At 48.5% G+C, this 19,664-nt stretch overlaps 1 protein-coding gene across 3 annotated transcripts; it reads right to left on the bottom strand.

Moving 5' to 3' along the window:
- Positions 1–2,830: 2,830 nt before the first annotated feature.
- On the bottom strand, positions 2,831–18,160 carry DELE1 (DAP3 binding cell death enhancer 1). Of its 3 annotated transcripts, none has more exons than XM_055556222.1 (13): positions 18,008–18,160; positions 17,211–17,325; positions 16,997–17,120; positions 15,364–15,511; positions 13,697–13,858; positions 13,358–13,446; positions 13,161–13,257; positions 10,001–10,143; positions 8,688–8,846; positions 8,501–8,593; positions 5,954–6,113; positions 4,763–5,005; positions 3,885–4,022 (listed from the first exon to the last, which is right to left on the bottom strand). In XM_055556222.1, the coding sequence occupies exons 1-12, from the start codon at positions 18,036–18,038 to the stop codon at positions 4,764–4,766; spliced, it is 1,563 nt and encodes a 520-aa protein (XP_055412197.1). In that variant the 5' UTR covers positions 18,039–18,160; the 3' UTR covers positions 3,885–4,022; position 4,763. The 3 variants fall into 3 exon arrangements, with proteins under 3 accessions (XP_055412192.1, XP_055412197.1, XP_055412203.1); XM_055556228.1 differs by having other exon boundaries at positions 3,971–4,108; XM_055556217.1 differs by lacking the exon at positions 4,763–5,005 and having other exon boundaries at positions 2,831–4,022.
- Positions 18,161–19,664: the final 1,504 nt, after the last annotated feature.

Genomic DNA, 19,664 nt, shown 5'->3' with positions numbered 1-19,664 from the left:
GGATTCCCTTTTCTCTATACTGGAGCTCCAGGTATAAGACTTCATTAGAAAAGAGAAAAAAAAAGGTTCCATTACGTGAAAACAGACTGAAAACCATAGCACTGGAGTAGACAGTGCTGACCCCCAATCACTAGCGGATTTTCAGTGCAGAGCTGATGTTGGGCGATGGAGAGAAGAGAAGAGGAGATGACCTAAGGAAACTGGAACCATCGCTCACGATTGGATCACTGCCTCCCTCTAGTTCAAAAGACCTAAATCTGTAGTTCTAGGAACCCCTGCATACTTGGCAATATTTTGTATACAGGCTTTTTTTCTAGGCAGAAGATACAGAGTTATCAGATTTTCAAAGGAACATGTGACCTATAAAAAAGGTAAGCAGCGCTGCTCAAGTCACTAAACCTCCACAGACAGGCAGTTTTAATCACAAGGAGTCTGAACGCTTTATTGCCAAAAAAATGGCAAGACAGGAAGGACTGACTGGCCCAGAGCCACACAGCAGGCTTGTGGCAGAGCTAGCATCTACATCTGAAATTCAGATGATGTTCTTTCTGATATATCAAGGGTCCTTAACCTGGGGCTCCTGGTCGAGCTTTGGGATCTAAGGACCTGCTGAATAGCATGCAAAATTGGGAGGATGCGTACTTTTCCATGAGAAGGAGACAGTGCTTTCATCTGATTCTCAAAGGGGTCTGTGACCTAAATAAGATTAAGGACCACTGTGATCCTTGATTCCCCACAGAATCTGGAGAACTCGTAGGTAGAGCTGTTTCTGAGGCAACCGACCTTTGATCAGGGCTGGGGTGTATATTGGTGAGCCTTGGTGCTCTTGCCCAAACCTGGCACCCCCTCCAAGGGCTGATGCCAGCCCTTTCCCCCAAGAAACAGTTGAGAGTGAGACAGTGCGTATGCTGACAGAACTGAGTGTGCTGAACGGAAAGGTTACAGAAACTTCTTGACATCAGCTGAGATGTCAGAGCTGAAGCTTTGGACATGCTCAAACATCTTCCACCAAGATGGGCTCTGTCCCCCGGGAGACTGAAGGAGCAGGCGAGCCAGCGAGCACTGTTAAATGTCGTCTTAATTTGGAAAGCGCAGGGGGACGTTTTTTTTTATCAATAGTCAGCCATTCTCCAGCACTAGGAGCGCCACAACGCAGTGCTCACTTGGAGCCCGGGGGCAGTTTCGAGATTGACGGGCGGCCTCCCTGTCTGTCACCCAACTTCAGCTTGGCAGCTCACTGACCCTACCTCTCCTCTGACTGAAATGAGAGGGATATGGCAACTACCACCCTTGGGACTCTGGAGAGAACCGAATCCCCAACACAGCAAGACAGGAAGGGGAGAGGAAGAGTTTCAGCACAGGCTCAGCCTGGCACACAGTGTGCGCCCAGAAAATAGGTCAGTATCTTCCAGTCCCTGCTGAGTGAGTGGGTACAATATAGTGGGTCAGGGGTGGGCGGCATGATCAGAAACATTCATTCAACAAACATTTTGTATTTATGAGTAATTACTAAGGGTCAGAAGTAGCACTAGGAACGGCAGTGGGGGAGGGGTACACAGACTCATTTAAATATTTTAAAGCAATTCCTGTGTGTTGGGTAGTCTTGGCACTGGCTGATGTCAGGTGGAGAGAAGATAATGCATAGAATCACTCATTCACTGAATGAAATTTACTGAACATTTGCTAAACGCCCTGCACTGAAAATATAATGAACCACACAGCGTCCGCAGTGTCAGTGGAAAGTTAAAGTGTTAGTCGGGTCTGACTCTTTGTGACCCCGTGACTATATAGCCCACCAGGCTCCTCTGTCCATGGAATTCTCTAGGCAAGAGTACTGGAGTGGGTAGCCATTCCCTTATCCAGGGGATCTTCCCAACCCAGAGATCGAACCCTGGTCTCCTGCCCTGTGGGCGAATTCTTTACTGACTGAGCCACCAGGGAAGCCACAGTGGCAGGGCCCTCTGAAAACAGCATCTCCAGATAAGGAAACCGAGGCAGCAGAGCCTTGGCAAAGGGCTCACTGCTGAGGGCACCAGGGCTCCAACGCTGGGTCATCTGGACCCAGGTTGGCCCTGCTAACCGGGCCACCTCCCTAGCCTCCCCTCACATTTCCTTTCAGGGCACTGACAGTGAGTCATTAATAGCGGAATTTTAATGGCAAAAGCACAGCAGTTCCAGGGGCTGCGAGGAAGCCCATCCCCTGGGGCTGTACAGAGACCGCGGGGACTGAACAGCTGAGGATTTTTGGTCCCTTGACAACATTCCTCTCACGACTCTCCATCCTTCCTTCTCCACAACGGGAGCTTAAAAATATCCCCCCTCTGTATCTGGCATGCCAGATTGGATTAGCACTTAATTTGTCACAACCGAGGGGGAGGGAGAGCCCTACCTGGCCATCACTACAGGAGGCCCAAGGTCCCCAGACTGTCTGAACTGCCCCTTGGCCCCAGGCATGACCAGAGAAGCTGATAATCAGAGAACCCCCAGTGACAAAAGGAGGGGAAGAGGCTGGGGAGCGTGGCTCCACGGGAAGGCAGGAAGTGACACTTTACACAGGGGGTGCCCCAGGAAGGTTTACCAGCTATCTGAGGGGAGCTGGGCTCTGTGCCCAGCTCTATGAGGGGAGCACTCGGTTAACCAAGTTCTTTACTGCAGGACTTCTTGGAACCTTGAATATGCTGATGTATATTGTGAATCTATAAAAAGGGGATGTCTAGTGCAGCATTTCCCAAACTTATCTGACCACAGACCTTTTTTTTTTTTTTTGGCAGAGATGAGTGCGCTGCACAGCTTAAAACCCTGAGCTTTAACCAGTGTGTGTCTTGAGCCCTTACCTGAACAACGGGGCCTCATGCTAAGTGCTGAGGATACTGGAAACCAAAGAAAAAGTCCCTGGTTCCAAGGAGCTATCTGTGGGAGGAAGCCACAGGAGGGGACCAGGGGGGTGAGGCCCGTATTCAGGGCAGCCCTGGAAAGGGAGTAGAGGGCAGGGGAGGTGTGGGAGCTGGAGGAAGCTTAGGGCTCCAGTGGCGAGACCACTAGAGGTGGGGGGGGTGCGGCAGGCAGAGAGAGAAATGTGGAGAACTCCCCTCCTCAGATCCTCCCCACTTGGAGCTAGCCATGCTGGGTGGTCTTTCCCATTTGAACAGTTCCTAGGGGCTTGGTCCTCAGTCCTTCCCACCCTGCACCCTCAACCACATCTCTGCTATTGAACTTGGGCTAACATCCAGAAGCCGGGGAACAGCTATGCACAAATTCAGTAATTGGAGTCATTAGCGTTGACTCAGAAATCATTTTTTTCTATGTCTCTCTCTTGGAGAAGCTTTTAAGACCCTTTAAATTGGTTAATGGAGAGTTTAGATATGAGGATGGAGCCTCGGCTTTCAGCTTCCCCTGTCCATCTCCCTGGCTTTCCCCAACATACTCAAGGGCAAGAGTGATGAGATAATCTCCAGTATCTCTTTTATTAAACTCCCATCCATTTCTGGCACAAACCTTTCACAAACGAGGATCTCGAAATCTACACTCTCTGGTACCAAGACTCCTGGGACTCAATCTCCCTCCTGTCGGCAGGACAATAATAAGGCTTTCACATAAAACTGCAGTGAGAACTGTGCAAAAGAGCCCTGGGCCAGGGGTCAAGAGGCAGGATTCTAGTCCTGGCCTAATGACTCACAAACCCATGGAAACAGGGCATCACTCTGCCTCCTGGGGCCTGAGTGCGCACCAAGGTCCTTTCGCAGTGAAATGTCCCACCTCAGCCCTGGCGGGTAGGAGGGCAGACACCGCTGCCCTTGGTCTACAGTTGAGGAAACAACACAGCGAGTCAGGCCACTGCTTCGAGGGGATGTGGCCAGAACCTGGGTCTTTATACACTTCCCTCTTCTTGACTGTGCTGGTCAGGTACTTAAGGTTCTTTGGGGAGGCAGGTGGATAACTGGCCTCTTCTTTGGGATTCAAGTTGTGGTATCTCTCTGAGAACTCGAAGGCTCCATCTTTAGGGCTGAGTGAAGTGTGAAGGCCTGAAAAAGTCAAACAGTTGCATCAGGCCTTTGGACACTAAGCTCCTTCCTTCCAAATCAAAGGTGAAATGGAGACAATCATGGATCTAGTGGAAATGAACAAAAGCGACATGATTCAGCGTTTCCTGAGCTGTAGGCGTTCATGGAACCACCCCTTTGGATCTGTGCTCCCTTTATGCAATGTCACAAGGTTTTTCTCGAACTTGATTCACTATTTTTTAATATCTGTGAAACTATAATATGCTAATCACATTTTATGATATAAACAATACAAATACTAAAATAAAAAAAATATTAGCTTGAATGCTACCTAAAATCCTCTTGTGAACCACCAGAGGCACACACATCAGAAGCTGGCAAAAAATTATGTAGTCTGAGCCTGAGGAAACTGAGGCCAGGCAAGGGGGAAGGGAAGTGATTTCTCAAAGACAAAGGCCAAGGCAAGGACCAGGGTCTCTGGCCCCTTCAGTATAAAGTTTTCCCCAGGTCAATGAAGGAATCTTTTATGCATAGATGAAATGACTGTGAATGCATCCACAGCTCATTTGTGGGCCTATGAGAAGTGATCAGAGTCATCTATTAGCCATGTACTTGAAATGGCTCAAAAACCTAAGCTCCCATGGAATTTCTACCCCAGAAAGGGATACTGACACCCTATTTTTGTTGCCATCTCACCTCCTTCCTGCCCGCCCCTCCCTCCAGCACCAGTGAGAGGTCCTGGTGACCGTATCTTATCTCACCTTAGCCAAAACCCAGTCTGACGAGACTCCTTTCCAAGGGGTAGGGGTGTTGGGGGATGGCCCTGCTGGGGGCTCCAGGGCTGGTTCGAAGATGCCCGCTTCTACAGAGGAGGCCAAGGTTCCCTGTGCTTGAGGCATGTGGCAGGCAAGAGGCTCCTGCCAGCAGGCTCCTGTTCAGGCTGCAGAGAGAGGGGCTGGAAAACGACTTCAGTCCTCTCACTGCTAGGTCGCTGGGCCCTGGGGCTGCGAGGAGAGGGGAGAGCAACTCTTACCCTGTGTTCTTGGATTTCTACTTTGGAGCAAGGGTTTCTTAAAGGACTTGCCCCCCCTGGCATTGTTCACCAGGTCAGCCAAATTGAGTCAGGGGTGAGCAGGGCTCCCAGAGCCCTAGACCGTAAGTCGGGGCCTGGAGGCAGCCTCAGGATAGCGTCCCTCCTGACGAGTCATCTGAGAGGCCACCACGTATTCAACACCTACTATGCGCCAGGCTATGCTAAGCCCTTGGCTGTGATCTCATCTAATCCTCAATGACTCTCCAGAGATTGATTCCAAGATGGCAGAGTAGAAGAAGGTGCCCTCATCTCCTCCTGTGAGAGTACCAATAACTAGCTGTTGAACAATCATCAACAGGAGGATGCGGGAACCCACCAAGAAAAGATATCCCACATCCAAAGACAAAGGAGAAGTCGCAATGAGATGGCAGAAGGGGACACAATCACAATAAAATTAAATCCCGTACCCTCCAGGTGGGTGGCCTACAAACTGGAAAATAACTTTATCACAGAAGTTCTCCCACTGTTGTGAAGGTTCTGAGCCCTACATCAGGCTTCCCAGCCCAGCAAACTGGCAAAGGGACTGGGGATCCCCAGGAAATCTGACTTTGAAGGCTGGCGGGATTTGATTACAGGACTTCGACAGGACTGAGGGAAACAGAGACTCCACTCTTAAAGGGCACAAACAACCTAATGAGTTTTCAGAGGTGAAGAAACAGAGGTGCAAGAACATGCAGTCCAAGTTCAGGGACAGAGCAGGAGTTAAAAGTCAGGTTTGATCTGTCAAACTCAAAAGGCTGGGCTCATACCCACCACGGGAGCAGGAAGTAAGAGAGACAGAAGGCCATCGTCACCTGCTCCTCTGTTGCAGGGTACTGAGCTCAGGGAGGGACCTGATGACTGTGATTCTCGTCTGTACCTGCTGCCTCCATGGAGAAGAGGGCCCGCAGCCTCTCCTGGGCAGCCGTGTTCCCCAGAGCTGCTGACTGCTGGTAGCATCTCATGGCCTCTCCCAGACTCTTCTGTACCCCAAGGCCCTTCTCATAGCAAATTCCCAAGTGGTATCTGCTCTGTGAGTCCTAAAGGAAGAAATGGACAGACACACAGATGCACACACACGAAGGACTGAGAACTGAAATGCTGGGAGGAATGCAGGAGGAAGGCACAGCAGTCAGCAGGCTGGCGCTTCACCCCCGCAGGGTCAGGCCCAGCCCCGACTCCCTCACTGGACCAAGGGGTCTCAACTCTGAAGAGCCAGAGGCCCAGAACAGAGGAAACAGGGATCCCTCCATCCAGAGCGATTCCAGCCAGAGCAGTGTGGAAACTTGCTGAGGATGGTACTGAGAGTGTCCAGAAGCGAAGTCTGCGAGAGGCACTCAGTCCTGCTATGGGAGCACAAGGAGTCAGGCCCCTAGGTTTGCCTGAAAGAGCCAGGAGCTGTTTCTCCTGGTAGAGGGTAGAGGCTGGGCTTCTGCAAGCCCTATATGCCTTCCTGATCTCTGCCCAAATGGTTACAAAGCCTATGTTACTGAGAACGTGTTCCTCCTCCTTTGAAAGATTAAAATGCTTTTATCCCTTTCCCTTTGGCTCTGGGTCCTCTCTCTCTCTTGCTGAGAACTAGCAGTATCAGGTAGGGATTAGGAACCCAGTCTGTACAGCCAGATGTCTGAATTCCAGTCTTGGCTTCACCACTTCCCAGCTGTGTAACCTCAGACATGACAGTCTATGTCTCTGTGCCTGTCTCCTCATCTGTAAAGTGGGACTAATAACAGCACCAACCTTATTAACCCTGTGGTTAAGATTAAATGTGTCTTTACATGGAAAGTGTCTAGATTAGTGTTATTGTTATCACACTTGTCATTGCCCACATCGTTAATCTCTCCCTCTCTGTAATAAATATTTTCATTATATTCAGCCTCCCAATCATGGTTCCATTTCTCTTCTGCCTTCTAAAGTCAAATTTCTGGAAAGTTTCTGTAACATGTAGACCAGAGTCTATGTAATAAATATGGTAGACTCATGGCTACAGGCCAGGTTAGAACACAGTCAGGTCAAAACACCCATGCTGTTATGCATGTACATGTTATACAACATCCCTTTGTGTACTTTTCCACCTGGCCTGCTGGGTGACTAACACAGGCCAGGGCGTCCCCAGGATTGTCCCTCATACAGTCCCGAGGCCCGCCAGCTCTAGGAAGGCTCTGCAGCTATTTCATGGAAAGGCAGGCACAGAGGCTAGTACTGTTTGATGACATTGGTCCCCTTTTGACGGCTACTACAAATACTTTGGGCTTCCCATGTAGCTCAGTGGTAAAGAATTCGTCTACCAATGCAGGAGAGGTGAGTTCAATCCCTGTGTTGGGAAGATCCCCTGGAGTAGGAAATGGCAACCCACTCCAGTATTCTTGCCTGGAAAATCTCATGGACAGAGGAACCTGGCAGGCAAGTCCATGAGGTCACAAAGAGTCAGACATGACTGAGCATGCATGCCACCACCGCAGATACTTTGGACAACACAGAGTGAACAGAGTGAAAAAGGAGAAGTATTCTGATGCCCAAGAGTTCACTGAAGCCATCACCATGTTGGCCAGAAAGCAAAGAAGAGCAGCAGCCCTTATGCAGGGAAATTCTAGTACATGGCCACTGCTGGCTTCAGTTCAGGGCTCCTGGTCCTTCAAGATACAACTCAAAAAATATATACACTGGTCAGAGACACTTGAGGATACAGCAGACCCACAGATGTCTTTTCAGTGATTCACAGTGACATAAAGCTCTGAAATTTCCTGCATTAAAAATATCTGTTTAACTCAATATTTCCTGAACCTATCTGAACATTTTTTCCTTTTATTATTTACGCTAATGCTCTCTGGAACAGACTCTAGGTCATGCTACCTGGATGCCAATCCCTACTTCATAGACAACCAGACATCCTCTACCCCCCAAACTGCTCAATGTCTTCACCTCACGTGTCTTCTGACTTCCCTGGACTAAGTTCCTTGTGATGGTACACCTTTTATGTGTGCGCTCTACAAAGTGCTTTCACACTTATTATCTCAGTTAGATTCTGATCCTCACGACAACCCTGTGAAGCAGTAGGCAGGTCAGGCAGGCATTATTACTCCAATCTTAGAGATGAGGAAAACAAGTGACCAGCTCAGTAGTATGCTAGTAAATGTCTAACAACTAGCTCTCTAAGGGGAAAAGCCCTGCTATGTAGAATTTGGCAATTCTGTGGTGCTAATGCTCCTCCCACAGCTGATTTCAAGCTAATGACAATTCTTGTACGCTGGTGTGAGCTGACATCAGCACACCACTGCCCAAGGGGCACACAGTAAGTTAGCGAGAGTTAAGGCTTGAAGCCGGCCCAATGCTCCTATCAACCTTCTTCTAAGCATGGTACCCATTCCCAAATCCCTTCCTCTATCCGATTTGATCCCCATCATGCCTGGATATGGAGACCTCATACCCCATTGTTGGCTGCAAGCCAAAGATATTTCACAGCTCTCCGCTCGTCCACGTAGGGCTCCTTGGTGAAAAGCACCCCGAGGAAAGCTTGGGCCTGTGGTCAAGGAGGAAGGAAAAAGGTATCCTGGTTACTGCCTAGTTCCACATGCCCCCAAGTACCCAGGAAAGACCCTACCAATGGCACTCACCTCTCGTAAGCCTGAGTCTGCAGCCCGCTTCAGCATGGACACTGCCCTCTGCCGCTCAGGGTCCCACGAGGAGCCTGGGTCTTGTAGCAGGCACCTTGCATAGCGGTACTGAGCCAGGTTGTGGCCCTGGCTGGCAGCCAACTGGTAATAAAAGGCTGCCTGGGGTGAAGGGAAAAATAGCCAGTCAACTGAGAACTCTGTAGGCTGCCTTTTTTTGGAATGAAGTTTAAAAAATTATTTTAATTAAATAGTATATAATCATTGTATCAATAGATTAGTCAGAAAATACAAATAAGTCAAAAATAGAAACAAAATTCCAAGAAATCCTACCTTCTGAAGATTATTCTCAGTTAATATTTTAGTGTACAGCCTTCCCCCATATGCTATAACATTAACATATATACACACATTATATATGTATTCACACACACATATCTAAGTGTGTGTGTGTGTGTGTGTGTGTATGTAGGGATAGAGAGAACTACACTATTTTGTAACCTATTCTTTTTTCACTTAACACTACACCCTGGTGGTTCAGTGATAAAGAATCCACCTGCCAATGCAAGAAATATAGGTTCGATCCCTGGTCGGAGAAGATCCTACATGCAGCAGATCAACCAAGCCTATGCGCCACAACTATTGAGCCTGCACTCTATAGAGTCCTGGAGCTGCAATTACTGAAGCCCATGCACCCTAGAGCCCATGTTCTGCAACAAGAGAAGCCACCACGATGGCTTTGTTGTACTGCAACAAAGAGCAGCCCCCGGTCTCTGCAACTAGAGGCAAGCCCATGCAACAATGAAGACCCAACACAGACAAAAATAAAGAAATAAAATAAATAAAACTGTTTAAAAAGCTGCTAGTTTAAAAAAAGTAATACACCATGAATACCTTCCCCTATAAATATAGATATAGTACATCATTTTTAAGGCCAACATAGATGTTACTAACCAATTCTCTATTGAAGGAACTTCAAATTGCTTCCTTTTTTTGGGGCCATCATATACAATTCTAAGAAATAACATTCTTATGTACAACATCTTTGCCTACCCTACTTTTTAGAATTAATTAATCCATTCATCAAGGTAACATTCTAGGTCATGAGGATATAGCTGCAAAGGAGAAAGACAAGGCCCCTGGCCTTCCTGTGTTTGGAGTTTAAATTCTGAGAAGCTGGAGACTTATTTATTTTTCCCTCCAGGCTTGGAGAGAGAAGCTGGACTTTCCCAAGCCCTGCCCTCTGCTCATTTCTGCAGGTCACTATGGGCAATGCAGCACAGCAATGGGCCTGGGGGCAGGAGGAGGTGCGGTACCTTGCTGGGGTCCCTGGGGGTGCCCCTGCCATGCTCGTGACACAAGCCCACATTGTACTGTGCTTTGCTGTAGCCGCGGTCTGCTGCTTTCTGGAAGTAAGAAAAGGCTGCCATGTAGTCCCCATTCTTCATGTTCTCTGTCCCTGTAAGAAAGCACAGGGTGTAAACACAGCTTCCTCTGTGAACTTCCCCACATCCTCAGTCAGATACCCAGAGGCTCCTTCCTTTCTTTTTTGTGCTAGACACTTTGCATGTATGTATTTCCATCCTCTGAGTATTTCCATCCTGTACTCCATCCTTCTCTTGGGAACAGCATCCTAATTTCCCTTTGGGAACAGCCCTCCCCGCAGTGCTGTCAATCAGTGCATCTGCTCTTCCCAACCAATGAGACCCTCTCTAAGGAATCTGAATCTGAATCTTGAATCTGATCTCTCCTGTTGCAACAGGAGAACAGCCCCTGCAGGTTATTCTGATGGCAGCACTCTGCAGACATTGATGCTCAGTTACTGCCCTCTAGATTTCTGGAGCCTCTCTGATTCCTGTCCTTTCTGATTCCTTGGCAGGAAGCTATAGATCCCAATAGATTCCTTTTGTGCTTAGGTTAGCCAAAGTGGGTTTAGGCTGCTTGTCACCAATGTAAGGTAACTGATAGAGCTGATACTGTTAATCCTACTTTACGAGAAAACTGTGAGAGATAATATAAGAGAGCCCAGCTCCAAAGCCCATGTTCTTTTTATCATCCGAACAAAAAGGAAAACAGGGAAGAGGCTGGGCACGGCCTACTCTCAACTCTAAGCCTGTTTTTCCTGCCTGGGATGCCTTTTTCTGCCTCCATCATCAGGCCATCCCAACCTGCTTCTGCTCTAGAATCTTCAGACCACACTCAAGCTTTAAACACTCTTCTGGCACTTACTTCATATATAAGCCTTTTTCTAGGAACTAAACTGTTTTGAGAGTACAAGCCCTGTCTCTTCAATTAGACTGTAAAATCCCGGAGGCAGAAGCAGAAAAAGAATGTAGAAGAAATAACTCTGCATAGGGTGAAAGCTCCATACAAATGCAAAATATGATTATGGCTTACACTCCCTTTGTGCTCTGCCACAGTGCTGAGCACTTGCTGAATAAATGAATATGTATATGAAGGAAGGAATGGGCAAGAAAATTCTCAGAAGACTGTCTGCCCATCAAAAATCACAAAAAGCTAATGAGGTGGAAGCTGGGTTCCATTCAGCTAGCAGTGAATGAGTCACCTCCTGGCTGCCTGAAAACTCACTGTCAAGGGTTCACAGAGCCCTCTGTCCTTGAGGAGACTCCAGAGGGCGAAGGATCCTACCCTGTCTCCATTCCCCACACTGGCTCCTCTGCCTCTAACCTAGACCAAGTCACTATCACATTTTGTTTAACCATCGGCTCCAAGCTAGTTTCCTGTTTCCCTTCTGGCATTCCTATGATCCACATCTGTCTACACAGCAGGCAGAAATTTTTTCTTTTTTTTTTTTTTTTTAATTTGGCTGTACTTACATCATGCAGGATCTAGTTCCCTGACCAGGGATCGAAAGAAGGCTCCCTGAATTGGGAGCGCAGAGTCTTTACCTCACTAGACCACCAGGGAAGTCCCACAGGCAGAGAGATCTTTGAAAAAGTAGATCAGATCACATCACTGCCCCCGCTTCCTGCTGCAGTACAAAAGCCCTCCAGTGGCTTTCTGTCTCACCCACTGTGGCTCAGAGGTCTGATCTGATCTGGCCCCTGCCTGTTTCTCTAATTTCATCTCTTTCTACTCTCCTGGTGATCCCTGAGCTCCAGCCACATTCACCCTTTTTTCCCTTTAAACAAACAAAACTCAATCCTGCCTCAGGACCTTTGCACTTGCTATTCCCACAGCTTGAAAGCTTTCTCCAAACAGAAACAAGACTGGCTTATTTTTGTCAGCCAGGTCAAGGATCTTTCCATCTGTGATTCAGTCAGATCAAGGCCTTCCAAATCGGAGCTGCTCCTTGCCCAAGTCACTAATGCATCCTCCTGTGTAATTTTCTCCATAAGATTTATCATCAACTGAAATTCTCTTTTTTGTTTGTCAATTTTTGTTTTTCTCTTCCTCAGCTCACACAGCAGCTCCATGAGAGTAAGGACTTTGTCTTGTGAATCACCGTGTCTCCAACAACTAAAACAGGGCTTAGCAAAGGTGACTGTTTAATACATCTGTACTGAATGAATCCCAGCCTTTTACCCACAGGCTCATTAGACTCCAAGAGATGCTGCTGGGGGTCTGGGTCTCCACATGAGAAGGCCTGAAACAAGCCAGGTCACTGTGGTGAATAGGACAAATGTTGAGAGGTATCTGGGTCTCCAGATGTGGGTAAGTAAGGGCACTTGAGGGCCTGCACCAAACCTCAGGAGACTGTCTTTGCCTAAGTGTGGCAGAAAATTCAAGGTATCATTCCAAGATTTTTCTCCTTCTTACACAGTAACAGAATTTCCAGGTAAGCACATGGTCGTTCAGCTAATGACTACATTTCCCAGGCTCCTCTGAGACTAGATATAACTTCAAGTCTTCATTCTGGACAATAATCTGTGCAACTTCTAGGTTGGGAAGGAGTGGTTCTTCAGCTTTCTCACCTTTCCCCTTCCAGCTGGATAGTATTTGCATATGTGGCAAATGGGACCTTTAGCCTGTTTTAAGAATGGTAGAACTATTGGACTAAGAATAGGTCCCTGACACCACTGAGCCATTATGCCAGCTTTGGTCAACATACCTTGGAGAAAATAAACTCTCTCATGTTTATTTCGGAGAAGGCAATGGCACCCCACTCCAGTACTCTTGCCTGAAAAATCCCATGGACAGAGGAGCCTGGTAGGCTGCAGTCCATGGAGTTGCTAAGAGTCGGACTCGACTGAGTGATTTCACTTTCACTTTCATGCATTGGAGAAGGAAATGGCAACCTGCTCCAGTGTTCTTGCCTGGAGAATCCCAGGGACGGGGGAGCCTGGTGGGCTGCCGTCTATGGGGTCGCACAGAGTCGGACACGACTGAAGTGACTTAGCAGCATGTTTATTTATGTTATTATTAGGCCATTTGCTGCCCTGACCTTATTTGACCTACCCCATATCTTTCCCATTTTCCCATCTGCCTTCCTTGAAGCAGGGTCCACCCAGTTACCTAGGAAGTTGAAAGCGATGGAAACACTGAGCTGGAAGAGCTGCTGAATGGAAGTCACGGCCTCCTCGAGGGAAAGACTCTTTGATTTCTCTTGTTCCTGGGGAAGAAACATAGACTCATCATGGGACAGTTCCCTGGGAGTGCTGCCTGCCTAGGGAAATGTTATGGGGATCCAGGTGGCCACATCTGGACAATACCTGCTTTTCGTCAGTGGGCTGAGGTTGGGCCGGCTTTGCCTTGCACTTGAAGCTACTGCTGGCATGCAGGCAGCTGATGTCACTGGGATCTGCAAGGGAAAGGGCAAAGGAGGAAGGTGTTATTTCTTTTTTCTCCCACTCTCCCAGTGCCCCCAGCCTTCCAGCCAGCACCACTGCCAAGAACCAAAATAATTCCAAATTGCCCCAGAAAGCATGAGGACTCACAAGAATGACAATTCCCTTAGCTGGCATATGCAGCAACAAAAGTCCATCTGCCCAATTCCCCACCCCCACCCCACCCCACCACAGATCTTCTGCTTTTAGTAGCTGGGGCCATACCTTCCTCAGAGGGATCCTGATGCCTGGCTGCTCTCAAGGAGCTGGGTGAAGAGACGCTTTTAGGCTGAGTGGAGGGTTCATCCTGGCCCAGCCTGCATTCCCCGAGACCAGTGTGCCTGGGAGCTGGGCTATCAGGGCTGGGCAGAATGTGCCTCCGCAGTGCTAGAAAGAGCCAGTGAGAACAGTCACATCAGAAGGGGATCAGTTCAGGGCTTCCCTGGCCATCCAGGGGTTAAGACTCTGTGTTTCCAATGCAGGGGGCATCGGTTCGCCCGGTTGGGGAACTAAGAGCCCACATGTGATACAGCCAAATAAATAAAATTAAAAAAAAAAAAAAAAGAAGGGGATTGGTTCACTCTACTGGGGCTGACTGAGCTCTCCCTGAGATTTTAGGGACCAAAGGAAGAATCTGGAAACTCCTGAGATATGTCCATCACATGCCTCCTCCTCCATTTCCTTGGCTGGCTTCCCTCCACTGGGGTGGAAAGAGGCCCACATTTCTGCTGATACCCACATCCCTCAAGCATAAATCTCTCCTTGGCTTGAATTCTTTCAGCCGCAGGGAGGCATCTACTTTATTCACTCTTCTAGCCTGGCACTTAGCACTTGGTTTGATGGTAATATTGATAATGATTGTAGTCATAATAATAAAGGCAAGAACTTAAAGGGATACTTACTGAGTGCTTACTACATGCCAGGCACTGTTCTAAGTCCTCCACATGTATTGACTCATTTAGTCCTTCCAAGAAACCTATGGGGTGTGTTTTATTATTTCCTCATTTTACAGGTGAAGAAACGGAAGCACAGGAAGTTAAGTGACTCATCCAGGGATTGCCCTGGTGGTCCAGTGATTAAGAATCCACCTTCCAATGCAGGGAACACATGTTTGATCCCTGGTCTGGGAACTAAGAACCCACGTGCTCTAGGGCACTGAGTACTGCAACTAATACCAAACACGGCCAGAAATAAGTAATTTTGTTTTTTAAGTAATTTGTTCAGGGACACAAAACTAGTTTCAGCAGTTCTGGGCTGGAATCCTGACAGCGCGACTCTAGACCTGTAACCATGACACTGCACTGCCTCTGTTCCATGGCGCATGATAGCCATTCAATAAGGTGGCTCAGTTGGTAAAGAATCCACCAGCAACTGCTGGTGGGTACTGCTTGCAATACAGGAGACCAGAGCTTGATCCCTGAGTCAGGAAGATCCCCTAGAGAAGGTAATGGCAACCCATTCCAGTATTCTTGCCTGGAAAATCCCATGGACAGATAAGCCTGGCGGGCTATAGTCCATGGGGTCGCAAAAGTTGGAAACAACTTAGCAACTAAGCCACCACCACAAAGATTCACTTTTTAATGAATGACTAACCAGAGAATAACCTAACTGGCTGAGAACTGGGCAGGGAGCCACACCTAGAATCTAAAATCTCCTGGACCCCTGCACGGCTGCCTCCATGGAAGGTGAGGGGAGGACATGGGAGGACCCTGGAGACAGGTGTGGCCCACACCCTGGGTGGATAGAACTTCCTCCCATTCCCCTTCCTCTGACTGCAGATAGGAAAGGCAAGGAGCCTCTGATGGCTCTTTTCCTGAGGTGTGTCCAGAGATGCTTCCTGGCCCAGAGAAACTCCCAGCCCAGCCATTCTGTCCCTGGGACCAAGAACTCACAGGAACAAGGGTGCCTCAAGGGAGATGAGAGGAAGCGGTCCAACGGACTGCACCAAGAGCAGCGCTCCACTCGCCAAGGTCCTGCTGGCAGGGATGTCTGGAAGTGGATCTGCCTCGCCAGCTGCAGGGCCAACACGGCCAGAGTGCCCTGGGGAAGACAGCATATAATGGACACAGCTCTCCATCGATCAACTCCTGCAGTCCAATGTTACTCCCTTGAGAAGCCTTTCCTGATTTCTGGCTGTGACCGCTTGCCCACTACACACTCTCACAAGCACCCAAACTTCCCCTGTGGAGCCCAGATCACACTGGTACTTAAACAGTCATCTCTGCAATTATCAATCAAGGTCTGTTTCTCCTGTTAATCTCTAAGCACTACAAGGGCAGGAACCATGTCTGTTTTGCTCACCTATGTATTCCTAATAGACCATAGATATAGTCTAGTAGATATAGACTTATCTATCTATCTATCTATCTATATAATCTAGTAGATACAGGCACCTAATAGATACAGCACTAATAAATAAATGTTGAATAGATGCATGAGTGAGTGACTGAATAAACAAGGTCAGGCTTTTTCACATGGGCAGTAGTGACAGAGCTCAGGGGTGACATCAGGACCCCTGAGATCCAGACCCAGTTTATAGAAGGACTCACTACAGGATCACCCTAGGGTTCATATCATTGACACAATGGGAAAACACCCCCTCTCCAGGATGTGTTATGCCCCTAGGCCACAGCTCCCCAGCGAGAAGTGCCCTTGGTGTGAAGACATTCCAAGCTCAGCTCTGCTGATGACACCAAATTAAAGATTAGAAACCTGAGGCTCAGAGAGGTCAAACCTCCTGCCCAAAGTACACAGCATGAAAGTGAGAGGGATGAGAAATGATGGACATGAGAATGATGTGAGTGCCAACTTCATTTAGAGTATCTTAAAAACAGAACCTGAGAGGCAAAGATTCTGCCCTGATAGACCTCCTGTCAGCTCATGTTACTAAACCTCTGTCTTTATAGATCAGAGTCAACAAATATTTACTAAGTAACTGTTACAGGCCAGGATGTGTACTGAGTGCTTTCACAAGCTATACTAGACACAGCAACCAAGGTACAGACCATAGTAGCTAACAGCATGAGCTCCAGAGTAAAATCTGGTTCTTCTACTTAATAGCTGTGTGCTCTTAAGAGTGTTACCTAAACTTTAAGAGCCTGAGTTTCCCCATCTATAAAATGAATATTATATTTCCTCTGTAAAGCTTTGTAAGGATTAAATAATATACAGAGAATCTATTAATAAATAAAAAGTTAGCTATTTAGTAATATTTAGTTGTAAGCATCATGAAGGGAAGAATCATATCTACCTTGTTCTCTGATATGTCCCTAAGGCATAGCAAAAAATGCCTGGCTCAATGAAGGTGTTCAATAAATCTTTACTGAATAAATGGAGGATTACAGACAAGGGGAGCAGGGGGAACAGGATCAGCAATAGCTCCCCAAATATGCTCCAACACCATGGGTTACTCAAATTTTGAGTGTGGGCACATTGATGCCCTAGCTCTTGTTTCTAGGCTACACTTCCATACAGGATCATTCTCATCCACGATGAAGGTCAAGGAAAGGACTGGGGAAGCCTTACCCATGATATGGCATCCCACAATGTGTTCCGGGAGCCACGAGCAGATATCCACTGGAAGGCATCCTTCCATCCATGGGACTTTGGGCCCCTGCTTGTGCCTGGGCCAGGGCAGTGGTGGCTGGACCTAGATGTAACAGAGGCTATCAAGTTCTGGCCTAAGTGAGGGTAGAGGGAGGCCAGGGAGCACATGGGTGACAGAATGGCAGTATCTCACCTGTCAAAACTGGGCACAGGAACCAGCAGGTTGGAAGAGGTAGCCTGGGGCCCATCTGGGCTCGAGGACTTGGGGGTCACCCCACGAAGGCCAGGTCCCAGCAGACGAGGAAGAGCTGTACAGGGCAAGGATCAGTCACTTTGACATGAACGGGATTGAGGCAAGGACGTATCCACCAGTCTTCCCTCTGACCCTTGACAGAGCCCCACCCCAGGAACCCAGGAAACACTGGCACTTGCTTCTGCAGAGCTTCTTTAACAAGGATACACGTAAGAATTTTTGCCTACAACAGATTCCAGCGTGCCACCCCAGAACCAAACAAACCAGGATCATTCAGGGTTGAGCTATTTTGAAAAAGCTCCCTGGGTGATTTCTAGTGCCCTTCTGATAACCACTGTTCTAAAAAGACCATTCATTCAAACACAAACTCTCGCTCACAGTTTGGAGCGCTTGGTCTCTATAAATCTCGCGTCTTTCCATTGGCTCCGCCCACTCTGCTGCTCATCTTTCCTGTACTCTGCGCACTAACTCCGGCTACTTGACTCCTCCCCTTCCAATAACTCCACCAACTCCTAGGCTCTACGCTCCACCTTCTTCCCACTAACCACTCCCACACCTCAAATTCCAAAGACCCCCCCCCGCCCCCCCGACACAGATTGTAGCCCCGCCCCTTACGACACTACCTCTCCTCCGCTCTAGCACCGCCCACTATTGCTTTAGGCTCGATCCTCCTGGCCGCACCCTCCTCAGTTTCGTCTCAGGTGCCGTTTAAGATCCGGGGCTCCGACGTCCCTTACCTCGGCCCAGGAGTCCCGGCAGCCGCCACATGTCGTCGCCAGCACCATAGAGCTCGCGGCCGAAAGAGGGAGGCCAAACCACGGGACAGCGGCTAGAGTGGCCGCTGTGGCGCCCTCCGAGTGGCCAAGTCCCCTAGGAAGCTCGCTGCCAGCCAATTAGAGGGGATCCCAGCCGGAAGCACGGCAATCAGCGAAAGGAAGTGGGAGTGTAGGCGTATTTGGGGGTAGCGGAGAGGTGAACTGCGACAAGGGCACGGGGATGTTGCCCCAGTATTCTGTGGAAGAGGTGTCATTTGCTGGCTGCACAAGAATGGGGGGATCGCACAGAGACACGGGGTGGCAGGTGGCGAAGCTGAACCGCCTCAGAAACAGGACCGTTGAGAAGCGGGGCGAGAGCGGCCTCTGTGGTGCTGGACGACCTCGCAGACCCCGTGGAGGCTCAAGGGGGAACAATCTTCCCCAGGCCCCGAGGCTAGAGATGGGAGACACCAGACCCAGTGGGTGGAGGAGAGGAGCCTTAGGGTGCGACGGAGAAAAACAGTAGTCCGAGCTTTCTGCCCAAGGCCATCAGCTTGGAGTTGCAGACCCGGCTCGACTTGATAGGAGATGAAAAACTGCACGTGGGGTTCCGATTCGGCTATGGCTCGGCTTTGTCTCACTGTATACCCTCTGGCCGAGCCCTTCCTTTGTCAGTGCCTCAGTCTGCCCCATGGTAGGGTCAGATGGAGTGATCTCACCTGGTCCTTCCTGGTTTGACAGGAACAAATTTCTGGTTTGAATTGCTGCTTTCAAAGAGGAGACTGGCCCCCTCCTGGCCGCCTGTTAATCAGAGCTCTTATCTTCAGTCTAAGCCAGTGTTATCTGTGTATTCTTTTGTTGGGCAAAGAATCAATCCTCTTTCCCCACAGTTGAATCCATGAAATAAAGGATCTCAAATTCAAATGTAACTTGCTCACACTTTCTCCCTCCTTCTCTCTCCCTGGCAGGTGACTTCTGGGTTGGTGGAAGTCTCTGTCTGACGTAAAAGAGTACCTGGGGGCGGGTGGTGGGGAGTACCTACCTTTAGACCCAGGCATGTGTTATGACAGATATATTGATTTGTTTGGCAAATTTTGAGCCATGTGTCAGCCACCATCCTAGAATCTGAGAAGACTGATGAGTAAAAGGTATTTATAGCCTCCAGGAAGACATGGTCTAGTATTTTAAGAGTGGCCTCTGAGGCAGCCCACTCCAGTACTCTTGCCTGGAAAACTCCATGGACTGAGGAGCCTGGAAGGTTACAGTCCATGGGGTCCCAAAGAGTGGGACAGGACTCACCAACTTCACTTTCACTTTCTGGAGTTCCACAAATGGTTCGAATCCCAGCCTTCTTACTTCCTGTTTCGTATTCTTGGGTGGTTTACTTAACCACTTTAAGCCTCGGGTTCTTGATCTATAAAATAGGAAAAATAATACCTCATGCAGTTGTGAGGCTTAAATAACACATTTTAAATGTTTAGTTCCCAACAGATAGTAAAAGCCTAGTAAGTGTAAAGTTGGCATTAGTGCAGCAGTAGAGGAAGTGAATAGGCCAAAGGCATAGATATGTTCCAATAGAAGCATGAGCACTGGATTATTGGATACCATGGGAGAATTCAGAAAAGTAGTGCATTTGAGC

This window comes from Bubalus kerabau, chromosome 1 (assembly GCF_029407905.1).
Source record: "Bubalus kerabau isolate K-KA32 ecotype Philippines breed swamp buffalo chromosome 1, PCC_UOA_SB_1v2, whole genome shotgun sequence".
Lineage (NCBI taxonomy): Eukaryota > Metazoa > Chordata > Mammalia > Artiodactyla > Bovidae > Bubalus > Bubalus kerabau.
This window is presented reverse-complemented; position numbering and strand designations above follow the sequence as displayed.

Bases quoted from the DNA above. Each gene is read 5' to 3' on its own strand.
- DELE1 (XM_055556217.1), bottom strand. From the start codon at position 18,038: ATGTGGCGGCTGCCGGGACTCCTGGGCCGAG. The intron at 15,512-16,996 runs GTAAGGCTTCCC...TGTCTTCCCCAG, and splicing joins TGTGGGATGCCATATCATGG to GGCACTCTGGCCGTGTTGGC. The intron at 13,859-15,363 runs GTGAGTTCTTGG...GGCTCTTTCTAG, and splicing joins CTTGAGGCACCCTTGTTCCT to CACTGCGGAGGCACATTCTG.